Here is a 12,764-nt window from a genome sequence, read left to right on the forward strand (position 1 = left end):
GTGATAAAAAGCAGGGGGAGCGTTCATGTTCCAAAGTGAAGTGCTTGGGGTCCTGTGGTAGTGGGGGGAGGTGCTCCAACCCATCAGCATCCTTCTATGTGATAACTATTAGAAATAAAGTATTCTCCCCATAAATAACAGGCCGCTGAGATCCATTCTCCTGTATTAGATAATAACAGGCCGCTGAGACCAGTCACCTGTGTTAGATGTTCAGTCACTGTAGTGGAATATTATTGTTAGTACAAACCTCCGTTGTTTATTTTTTTTTCCAGCGTGTACAAATCTTCCATATTGTATATATTCTAGGGTGTCCTGTTTACTACATACATTTCTATACATCCTATAATGAAATTAGATTAGTAGAAATCTCGGTTTTCTTCTGTATGTAAATGAGTTTTCTCGCAGCACTGGGGGCGGTCCTCGGCGCTCAAACAGCAGGGGACCGCCAGCGACAGCCTCTGCCTTCTGGCACGCATCTCCGCGACGTCTTCTTCGATGGCTTCTTCTGGATATAAATGTCACGCATGTGCAGTCGGCTCTGCCATCGGAAATATGGGAATACCATATGGCTATGTTCTGTATGGCCTACCCAATATGGTTGTGATGTGAGGCGTCTTCTAACAATACAGTGGTACTTTGGTGACTACGTTGGTCGTGCGGACATTACATTAGTACCTGAGAACAATCTCAGTGATAATTACATGGACGATCCCTGGCCTGCTCTGAATGACTATAATTGTAACACAATAACCCAATAGTCACTACCTTTGTCCATATAGTGTCACTTTCATATGGCGCAGTTCATAGATTGTCAGCCCTTGCGGTCAGGGCCCTCTATCCCGCTGTGCCAGTTGGTCACTGTTATACATTATTTGTATATTTTGTGTACCGTATATAAACCCTCAAATATAAAGCACCATAGAATTAATAATCATTTTATTTTACGATCATTGCAATGTTCTGTGTGACCACTAGAGGGCATTTAAATGTTCAAAAATATTCTGCAGCTGTTTCATTGTTGTGAGAGACCTATGACTGGTACCGCACACTTCTGCTGAAAAAAATGCTATTGTAGATCACAAAATTGCAAGGTTTTGGTCATATAGACCTTCGTCTGGCTAGATCTATATCCATTGTGTAGGAGGAGGTTGATACCAACGTCATTAAACCTCCTACACACTGGATATGGATCTATGTAAATAGTAAAAGAATCTCATCTTCATTTTTGTAGATTTTGCTGAAAAGCATTAGATCAGTGTTGGGATGTGCGGGCCGTGTGTTTTATTCCTATAAAATAGTAAAAGAACCCTATAACATAATATATAACTGTGCTGCCGCCTAGTGCCTGAAAGGAGATATAGCAGTTATATATTAATGTGGGGAATTCTACCAGAAACATCTCTCTATGCCTCTGTATAGCATTAGTGGTATATACAGAGGTACAGTAGAGGTCCCATGTATCTGTAATATAGTTCTGTGCAGGAACCCTTAAATAACACCGTTAGTCCAACAAACTTTACATAAATGAGTAATACAGACACTAGTAGGAATTATAGAATATTTCTTACCGGAGAGAAACGTCTCTGCTCTTATCAGCAGGCGAGTAACAAGTAACCACAGGGCCCCATAACTCGTAACAAGGCCCCAATCTAACCATGACCACCATAGACAGCAAGTTCAGAACTTGAAAAGTGTGCAATTATTTTGGTTTCCTATATACACAGGGATAGCGTACATCATGTTTTTACAGTAGGGATAATACACACAGTGATGTCACAGTACAGGGATAGCATAGGGTTAATACACACACATAAAGATCACTACGTACAATGTGACATCAATGTATATGAAGAAAGTAATGATGTTACATACAGGCCTTATGATGCTCCAGTAATGGCGGCGCAGTCTCTGTTTCCACATCCCCTTCCATTATCTATAGTTATCACTAATCGTACCCTAGGTCTCAGTGGAGTAGGGGTCTCCTTAGTTGCTGGGCTCCATAGCAGCTGCTATATTTGCTACCCTGTTAGTGACCCCCATGCTCTTCAGGCTGTTTCTCTGCTTCCCTTCTTCTGCTAAAATGACTTTACCATGCAAAGAGGGACACTGTTCTAAACTGCAGAGTATAAGTTACAGAATGACCAGAAAAATAATAAACCATAAAATCACTTGCAAAGAATAGTCAAGGGGTCACTGCTCATGTAAGGAATATACAATAACGTAGAATTCTGATGTCAACCTTGTATCCCTTACTGTATAATGTTATTCTATTCTGACACACGTCATATCACTGTATGGAGCAGATCTCCACCTGGAAGGGCCGTGTCTCCTTCTAGATGATCATTAGCTGGGAGGGGGCTGGTCTAGAGAGAGCGACTGTCTTATACACAGGCACATCTGGTACGTCAGGCCACATATACACAGAGCTGAGCAGGCGCTGTATACACTGATATAGGTGCTTGTTATATAGGTATCTCCAGCGACACAATCTGCAGCAATGACGGGATCACAGAGAAGTTTGGCCAAGGGTAAGTGTGAGATTGTAAAGCGATGTGTTTAGGTATCTCCGCTTTTATGTTATAGGGGGTTTTATAGGGTTATTACCTCCGGGTATATACATTTCCTACGACGCTGCTCTGATTTGGTTACATGGAAGGACATTTTAAGGGTGGGAGAAGTTATTTGTTTTTCACATTCATTCTGCAAACATTGATGACACCCTGATATTGTGCAATGACTGGGACAGGCCGGGTAGATGTTCTAGTAGATGCTGACATGCCGCCATTATACAGTTATATTCTATAGTGTATTATCTGTACTGATACTCTGTGCACTTTAATAAAGTTATTGTGTATACAAACTGGAGCGTGTAGAATGTGCTGGATGGTTATAGTACGGTGCAAAGTATTTTATATGTAACCCAGTCATATGTCACAAGTCCTTCTGATGTTGGAATGTGTTATTTGGGTTAATATCTTTCAATAAACTAAACATTGTCTATTATTAACTTTGTATAAATGTCTGTAACACTAACCACACTCACACACACACTCATGATGCAGCTGCACTTGCCTGTGTGCATGAGGCCTTATTCTATGATGGATGAGAGCAACAAACTGTTGGATTATCCAGCTTTCGACCATATAGCAGGGTGCATCATTACAAAACACTTCCTAATATATAACCTGTTTAAATTCAGCACCATTTTTGTGATTCATTTTCAGGTCATTGACCTCAGCTGTGACGTTTCGGATGCAAGCTCACTACCGCCTCCCAGTGAGCAGCTCAGCCAGCAAACGAAACATCACAGCAGCATGTGACCTCAGATTTGGGAGTAATTTCTTACCTATCATTGCAGTGAAGAGTAGAGAAGGGAGGGGTACATAGTGAGAGCAGGCAGATGAATCATGGGAAATGTAGTCTGTCCACAGATTCACTGCATATTAATAAGTGGTAAGAGGAGCAGCAAGTAAAATAAAGCCAAGCAAAGGCTGCACAAGGGGGCAGTGAGGATTTAGCACTGCTGGGGATGTATTTGCAGATATTTTGGGGAAGCTGGATAATCCCTTTAAGGTTTTATACCTAGACTTCAATAACAACAAAACTATGGTATACTATGAGTGGAGGACATAAGTGACAACCACACTGGGAAAATGTAAAGGTATCAATTGTAGTCACGTATATGGTTTCTTTCTGTAGGTTTATACACTAGTTGCCTTCCATTGATGTGTATACTGAATATATTTAATTTCAGGCAGCGCTGCCCCAGGACCGGTACCAGAAGGAAGCATTCGACTATACGGCATGAGATTCTGCCCTTTTGTCCAAAGGGTAGAACTAGTCTTGGTGGCCAAAGGAATCAAGTAAGCTTGTATCCAGGTTTATCCTTTCCCGGGTATAACCTAGCCTCTCTGCTGCCTCATTTGCTATATTATATTTATATTATGGATATAGAGAAGAAATTACCCTGGAGGATTTTAGGCTGAGAAAATCCTCCCACAGATAACGGAGCCTGTGGTTAAAGTGGCAGCGGAAACCAAGAAATAGTTAAAGCCTTTAGTGGTTTGGCAAGGTCCTGGGGTCTCAATAGTGTCTTCTACTGGGACCTTACAGTCACTCATAGAAACAGACCAATGGATGTGGAAAGAACTGCGCTTGCTCCAAATTCCGTAAATTCAACACGATCTTTATTATAATTCCTAATACACTTATAGATCCAGAACATTTCTTTCTTTTTAAGGGCTTCAAACCTATTGGTGATACTATTGGAGATTTGCTCCAGGGGAGTTACTGTAAATTGAGAAAAATCACATTTATGTTTTATTTTGGCATGGCGAGAAACGCTGTGTTTTTCAAACCCTTTGTTAACATTAAACCTATGCTTTTTTATCCTATCTCGCAGTGCCATGGTAGTACGTCCCACATATTGGATCCCACACTGGCAGGTTAGGACGTAAACTACATATGTAGAAGAGCAGTCGAGTCTTTGTTTAATTGGGAATATTTCTTGTGTAGATGCACTTTTTACTTCTTTAATATTGTGCGATATGTTATAACAACACTTGCATCTTTGGTGTCTGCACTTATAGCTCCCCGTGAGCTTATTTGTCGCCAGGGTACTTAAGCTTTTTTTAGTAGTAGTGATATTATGTTGTCTGAGTTTACTTGGCGCAATAATGCTTTTTAATGTGCGGGCCCGCCTAAACGTAATAGCAGGTTTATTGGGAAGAGTTGACTTAAGATATTGGTCATTTAATAACACGTGCCAATGCTTTTCTAGGATTTTACGAACTGATTTATGTGCAACGTTGAAGGAAGTAATGAAATTATATTTAAACTTATTTTCAGAGTTACTGACCTTGTTAGTGATTAGACATTCTTTTTGTGTGAGGTTCGCGGCCCTACGTCGTGCTTCATTGATTATAGAAACAGGATATTTTTTCTCTTTGAATCTTTGGGTCATGATAGCACTCTGAGCCTGATAGTCAGTTTCATTTGTACAATTACGTTTTAATCTTTTAAATTGACCAAACGGGACGTTTCTTTTCCATTTATGGTAATGGAGACTCTTAAAATTCAATAGGCTGTTACTATCTACTTTCTTGAAGAAGGTCTTTGTTTGAATCCCCTTAATATCACCCATTAGGACTAGGTCTAAATATTCAATTTTCGACATCAATTTTACCGGTTAGTGTAATCCCCCAATCATTATCATTCAAGTAGGTCGTAAATTCATGAAAAGATTCAACCGACCCTTTCCAAATAAACAGTAGGTCGTCTATATAACGTATATAGAGTATAATATTCCTTGACCATGGATGTGTATTGAGTATCAAAGATTCTTCATATCGGCCCATGAAGAGATTGGCAAAAGCCATGGGCCGATATGAAGAATCTTTGATACTCAATACACATCCATGGTCAAGGAATATTATACTCTATAAACGTTATATAGACGACCTACTGTTTATTTGGAAAGGGTCGGTTGAATCTTTTCATGAATTTACGACCTACTTGAATGATAATGATTGGGGGATTACACTAACCGGTAAAATTGATAAGTCGAAAATTGAATATTTAGACCTAGTCCTAATGGGTGATATTAAGGGGATTCAAACAAAGACCTTCTTCAAGAAAGTAGATAGTAACAGCCTATTGAATTTTAAGAGTCTCCATTACCATAAATGGAAAAGAAACGTCCCGTTTGGTCAATTTAAAAGATTAAAACGTAATTGTACAAATGAAACTGACTATCAGGCTCAGAGTGCTATCATGACCCAAAGATTCAAAGAGAAAAAATATCCTGTTTCTATAATCAATGAAGCACGACGTAGGGCCGCGAACCTCACACAAAAAGAATGTCTAATCACTAACAAGGTCAGTAACTCTGAAAATAAGTTTAAATATAATTTCATTACTTCCTTCAACGTTGCACATAAATCAGTTCGTAAAATCCTAGAAAAGCATTGGCACGTGTTATTAAATGACCAATATCTTAAGTCAACTCTTCCCAATAAACCTGCTATTACGTTTAGGCGGGCCCGCACATTAAAAAGCATTATTGCGCCAAGTAAACTCAGACAACATAATATCACTACTACTAAAAAAAGCTTAAGTACCCTGGCGACAAATAAGCTCACGGGGAGCTATAAGTGCAGACACCAAAGATGCAAGTGTTGTTATAACATATCGCACAATATTAAAGAAGTAAAAAGTGCATCTACACAAGAAATATTCCCAATTAAACAAAGACTCGACTGCTCTTCTACATATGTAGTTTACGTCCTAACCTGCCAGTGTGGGATCCAATATGTGGGACGTACTACCATGGCACTGCGAGATAGGATAAAAAAGCATAGGTTTAATGTTAACAAAGCGTTTGAAAAACACAGCGTTTCTCGCCATGCCAAAATAAAACATAAATGTGATTTTTCTCAATTTACAGTAACTCCCCTGGAGCAAATCTCCAATAGTATCACCAATAGGTTTGAAGCCCTTAAAAAGAAAGAAATGTTCTGGATCTATAAGTGTATTAGGAATTATAATAAAGATCGTGTTGAATTTACGGAATTTGGAGCAAGCGCAGTTCTTTCCACATCCATTGGTCTGTTTCTGTTCGTGTTCATTTCACCTCCTGGAGGTATTGGATGTTACTACTGCTGCTGACAAGCTCCTATGTGCAAAGACACCAATCCTCTAATGAGAATCTAATCCTGGGGGTCTGCTCGGTGAATCTTCTCAATTCTTACAGTCACTCATGTCTCTAGAAACGTCTTCAGTAACAGGTTCTCTTTCTCCACTCAGATATGAAGTCGTCAATATTAACATAAAGAGCAAGCCCGACTGGTTTTTTGAGAAAAGTCCTTTTGGCTTGGTGCCATCTCTGGAGACCTCTGATGGTAAAATAATCTTCGACTCTCCAATTATTTGTGACTACCTGGATGAAGCCTTTCCTGGGAAAAAGCTGACCCCAGCAGACCCCTATGAGATAGCTCAGCAGAAGATGCTTCTGGAACATTTCTCTAAGGTAGGAACTGTGGCATGAGCTATGATTAATATTAAAGGGGTTGGGCCACCAAAGACCATTTCGACCCTCAACCATTAGAACTAGGAGCCAATGTTCTCCTCTGTTCCATGTAGATAGTGCCTTGGTGGACTTACTTGACCAACGCTCCAATCACTTCTACAGGGCTGCCCTAGATCACTCTCACAACAGCCCCATGAAAATAAATGGTGCCCTTCATTCACATTGAGAGTAGAGGGCAACTTTCTGTTGCCCATTCTTCTGACTGCTGGTGGCAGTGCCACTGGGAGTCTTGTGGATAGGAACACAACTCCTCTTGGTAATGATATGGGGAGAAGGCCATCAACATTTTCAGTAGCATTTTGCAATTCATAGGGTTCATGTACTGACAACAGAAGGGTGGGGGCCGTCAGCTGGACCCTGCATGGATCAGCTCTTCGGGACTGCTTAAAGTCAAGGGCAGTTGTAGTGGTGGCGCCCAACCAGTATACAGGGCACGGTATAGTATGGGGGCAAGAAGTGAACCCTAACCACTGATCTGTGTAGGCCTTTAACAATTCCTGGCCAACCCCTTTAACATTTCTATCAATAGATTTGCTTAAAATGGTGCCCATATTACCAGATTTATACAATGGCTTTGCCTATATCTGTCTCTATAGTACCATATCTGATATCTTTCTCTTCAGTTTACCCCTAAAGTGCTCAGTATTGTCTTTGCCAGACACAAGAAAGAAGATTACACTCAGTTAAAGGCAGAGTCTTTTAAGACGTTTCAAATACTTGAAGAGGTAACTATTTCATAACTACAAGTGTGTGTAGCTGTTATGGCGGCGGGGTTTTTTTTTTTTTTTATATATATTTCTTTAACCATAAATTTTTAGCACACATTTTTTTTTTTAAATAAAGCATGTAGCAATAAGAAAAATACTGAGGACCCAACAAACCCATAAAAGCTAAATAAAAACACTGCAAACCAAAAAGTTATTTTCATATTTTAACATCTGGGGCCAGTGGGGCAGATTTACACACTGCCAAGTTAATCGTAAAGCGAATGGTAAAAAATTTAAAACCCCACAGACATAAGCAGAATTGGGGTATGTTCACACAGCCTTTTCTGCAGTCTGATTTTGAGATGGAATCCGCCGCAAAAATTGTCTCCCATTCATTTCAATGGGAGTCAGTAACAGTTTTTTTTCCTTTAGTGGATTTTTTTAGCTATAGCAACTGCACCTTGAAAAACCCATTGCGATTAATGGAAGGCGGAAATAAACCTACATGATTTTTTTGACGTGTTTTTGATGTGGTTTTTACAAAACCCGCATCAAAACTTGTGTTGTTTTTTTTATTCCTACAGAAAGGGTTAATAAGTTATTCAGTAAAATTAATATATGATAGTACCAATTAAAAATACAATCTGGTCCGGAAAAAAATATATAAATAACTAAAAAAAATTTCACATAGCTACATCAGTGGAGAAAGAAAAAAGTTATAGTTCGTTGATTGTGACAATGAAAAAACCAAACAAAAATTCTTGGTCCTAAGTTTTTGAAATGGGCCGATCCTAAAGGAGTAAAACCGAGACCTTTAAACCTATGAGGAACAGATATACTGTAAAAAAATATTATACTAGGAAATATTTTATTATATTTTTTAATCCGGTGCACTTAATTTCTTTGAGTTTTTAGGCAGAACATTTCTACATCATCTCTTTTATTTTGTATTTCCAGGCCCTCACCAATAAGCCTTACTTTGGTGGAGAATCCCTGTCTATGATTGACTACATGATCTGGCCCTGGTGTGAACGGCTCCATATAATTGATGGCACAGAGTAAGAGGGGAAATAGATTTTTGCTTCCCTGTTTTTACTACATCTTGTGGCCTATAACCAAAATTTAAAGGGTTAATATTTGATAAGTTAGCTTTCAATTACCCCCTCCATATTATTCTATGACGAGGGGAGAGAGATAGATCAAACACTCAAATAATTGCTGCTTTAACACTATTAAGTTGTAGATAAGAGGCTATGAGTACACAAAATGAGGCAATAGGACCTCTATAGGAGCTGTAGACATAAAGTGAAAAATTTTAATTCAAGGGGACCTTTCATGTCCTGTAACTTCGTAAAGGTTCTTCCCATCTCAACAAATCACTGCTGAATAACTGCAGTTTTGACTTTTAGGACAGGGCTTACGGTAACACCCGAGCCCTTTGCATTACGCTGTCCACATAACTAGCCTATAGAGGAGATTGTGAGATACGGGAACAGCATGGCACCCCTAGCTACGCTGTTTCCGTTACTGTGAAGCTACAGTGTAGCTTAACTATGCCGCCCTATTTCTGTAGCTCCCATTCTCCTACATGGGGTTTACGGCACTGCCCAAATTTTCCCGTAAATTCTGATTTAAAAATACAGCTATGATGGAGCAGATAATTTTGTGACCATGCTTTGCCAGCAATATATCCTTAACATTTTTTCTTTTCTTTTTTTATTTTTCTTTTAGCTTTTTGGAGAAGTTGCCACGTGTCAATGCCTGGTCCAAGCTCATGCTGCAGGACCCGGTCGTTAAAGAGACCTTAATTGAACCAGATATCGTCACAGGCTTTTTGCGCCTATTTGTGGAGGGCAGTTTAGAGGCAACTGATTATGGTCTCAATTGACGTCATCAACATCTCAGTTTCAGCCCCGATTTAAGTGTTTGACACCTAAGGGCCTTCACGAATGTCATAAAAGGGGATTTGATAAATATAAAAAATTAGCTTTACCTACCTGCACTACTTCTCTGCTCAATCCGGCAAAGACGTGCTGCCCATAGTGATTTCACCATGGCGAGTTTTAATTGGATGAGTGGGTTGCCCAGCAGATTAATAAAAATTGTGTGAAAACTGAGATTTTTTTTACATTTTCAGGTATAGTATGTTCAGATCTTTTAACATGGACATTCTCTGTAGCTGGACACCCAATGCCATCCCTCTCTGCTCTATGTGATTACTCTCAATTGTCTAGGATGATAGGTGCACTTTAAAAAGGAGCTTTTACCACAACCCCCGCCAAATCCAACTCTTGCCATCATTTAATAGACGATGCTCCACTGATTCTGACACAGTTGGAATTTTTTCTGTAGCCCTCGCCATTCCTGAGGAACCATTGCTGTTAGTTTCAGCACAGTAATGCTGTTTACTGTCAGGTGGGCGGTGCCTCTCTTTCTGTTCCAGCCTAGGACCGCCCACCTGATAGTACGCAGCATAATTGTGCTATAACTAAAAGGAATGATTTCACAGGAAGGGTGGGGGCTAGAGAAAAAATTCCAACTGCACTGGAATCAGCGGAGCAGCAGCTACTTAAGGATACAAAGAGGTGGAGGAGGTGAAAGTTGCACTTTAAGGGTATGTTCAGTTGATGGACTTCGGTGCAGAAATTAAAAGATCACTTCATTTTTATGGAGCTTGTCATGTGCTGACCTCTAATAGAACCCTATTCAAATGAATAGAGCTTTCCTATATATACCTCCTATGGAAAGGAAATTTACGAGCAGAGCCTCGGAGGGGGTACTACCTTTTCATCTTTGATGGCTTGTCCTTTAGTTAGGCTATCAATTGTAGATTGATATCCAACTGTTGGGACTCCTGCACATCAGCTGTTTCCCATATGTTTCCATATTCTTGATAACAGTGATGATGGGTAATGCGGCCGTGTCCTATTCAAGTCTATAGGAGACCATTGCAGTACCCACACCTGCCACTATCAAGAATATGGCAAGTAAACTATAGAGGAAGCCGTGCGTCCGGGGGAACTGCTGATCTGTATTGATCTGCTAGTTCAGTCTCTCGCATTGCTGGTGAGATAATTCATGCAAATGATCCAGACCTTTGATCGGCCACCTTATGGATTATCATTCTCTTATGTCAATAATCAACTTTACAAATATCACAAATAAAAGTCTAATAATATATATTTAATACACTAAACGAGAGATTTCTGCCTTATCTTTATTTCCTTGTGTGGGCGGAGTAACATTATATACAACGTACAGGTGAATATAAGATATCTAATAAAATACATCAATTATCTGCTTTTCCTACTCTCTTCCTCCTTGTCTTTATTCAGACTATTTATATAGAGTCCATCTCCATATTCACATACAGAAGTCTATATAGAGGGGAGGTGGAGGAGGCTCTAATTTGATTTATTGCCTCATCTTGAAGCCTAGAAGTGTTAAGAGCTCCCACACTCTCAGTTTAGCAGCTGCAGCTATTTGTGTATCTTTTCCAGTAGCCTCCTCCCCTCTCTGTAGACTTCTGTGTAAAACGTAGTTTACGTGGAGAAGGAAACAGATTTCTTTAATAAGATATATTACAAAGTTTTGTATATTCACCCGCACTAACCATTTATGAACAGATGTTTTATAATCGGAGTTCCACTTGTAAGCGCTGCCCAGAGGCATGTTCTGTACCAGAGGAGCTCTGTCTGCTTGTCTACATCTACTCCAATAGGCAGTATATGGAAGGATTCTTACTGTATGTCCTGAACTGTCATAACTGACAGGACGTGTTCGCCCTCTAGTGGACTAATAGTACATTGCATGCACCACATAACAGCTATGGACAATCTAACACTCATCAATAACATCAGTTTGTTGGAATAAAGACACACAGCTTTAGTTCATGTAGCATGCAACATTTTGCAAGTATAGCAACAGGTCAAGCAGGGGTGTTGCTCACTACTGCCATAGACGCTGTAGTGGCTGCTATGGGTCCTACAACCTTGTCGGTCGCGGCTTGGCTCAGGTGGTGTGATGATGTCATTGTGCCGCCTGAACCAGCTATCCTCTCGCATAGGCGTGTCAAGTTAAAGTTTGCAACTATGCATATTATGTAAAGTAGGTATATATGTATACTACAACGCACACAATATTATATAGGTTTTCTGGGAGTAGAATCATCTTCATAACATTGGGGAATCACTGGCCTCAGCGGTGTTGTGCTCTGCTGACAGATCTGGCGGTATTGTTGTATTGTTACTATTAATGGAGTTTTGTACTTAAGCCTTAGGGCGTCATTAAGTTGCTTTGTCAAGATTACTGTCCGAGCTGCATTATAGGAGGTGCCCTTTAACAAATTTAGGCATGTAATGTTCACAATCCAATGGGGGGGGGGTCCTTATTCACAGCTTTTCAACCTAGCCTGTCCTAGTTACCCCCTGGAAAAGAGAATGTATGTACAACCTTTGTGCTATCTATTTCTCCTCCCATAAAACAAATAACGTACATATAATCTCCTAGAAAGTGATTCAGCACTAAGTAACAGTATTATTACCGGTGTGCACTATAATGTAACAACAATTCATCAAGAAGCCCATATTATAATACTAGCCTCTGCCCGCGACTTCGTCTGCATGTTGGTGTCGATGATCCGCCTATATTCAGCAAATTGCTGCCATCAATGGTTTGCCTGCTCCAGCGTTTCGGCAGCTCTTAAGCTGTCCTGTCGCTGAACTTGTAACTCACACCGTTCCTGTGATTGTTCCAGCATCTCAGCAGCTCGCTGGGATGCCATATAATGAGCGTGTTGTTGGTGTTGATGATCCGCCTGCTCTGGCGGTTCAGCAGCTATCAAGCTGGGCTGCCACTGAACTCAATCCCCACACTTTGCCTGTGATTGTTCTAGCATCTCAGCAGATCTCTAGGATGCCATATAATGAGTGTGTTGTTGGTGCCGATGATCCCCCTGAGCTCCACTTGAG

General features: G+C 40.1%; 1 protein-coding gene across 1 annotated transcript; it reads left to right on the forward strand.

Annotated features, from left to right (window-relative positions):
- Nucleotides 1–2,471: 2,471 nt before the first annotated feature.
- On the forward strand, nucleotides 2,472–9,790 carry LOC142183415 (glutathione S-transferase omega-1-like). Its single transcript, XM_075258497.1, has 6 exons — nucleotides 2,472–2,528; nucleotides 3,755–3,863; nucleotides 6,805–7,027; nucleotides 7,711–7,812; nucleotides 8,752–8,852; nucleotides 9,526–9,790. Exons 1-6 carry the CDS (start codon nucleotides 2,498–2,500, stop codon nucleotides 9,680–9,682), a joined length of 723 nt encoding a protein of 240 aa, XP_075114598.1. The 5' UTR covers nucleotides 2,472–2,497; the 3' UTR covers nucleotides 9,683–9,790.
- Nucleotides 9,791–12,764: the final 2,974 nt, after the last annotated feature.

This window comes from Leptodactylus fuscus, chromosome 10 (assembly GCF_031893055.1).
Source record: "Leptodactylus fuscus isolate aLepFus1 chromosome 10, aLepFus1.hap2, whole genome shotgun sequence".
Lineage (NCBI taxonomy): Eukaryota > Metazoa > Chordata > Amphibia > Anura > Leptodactylidae > Leptodactylus > Leptodactylus fuscus.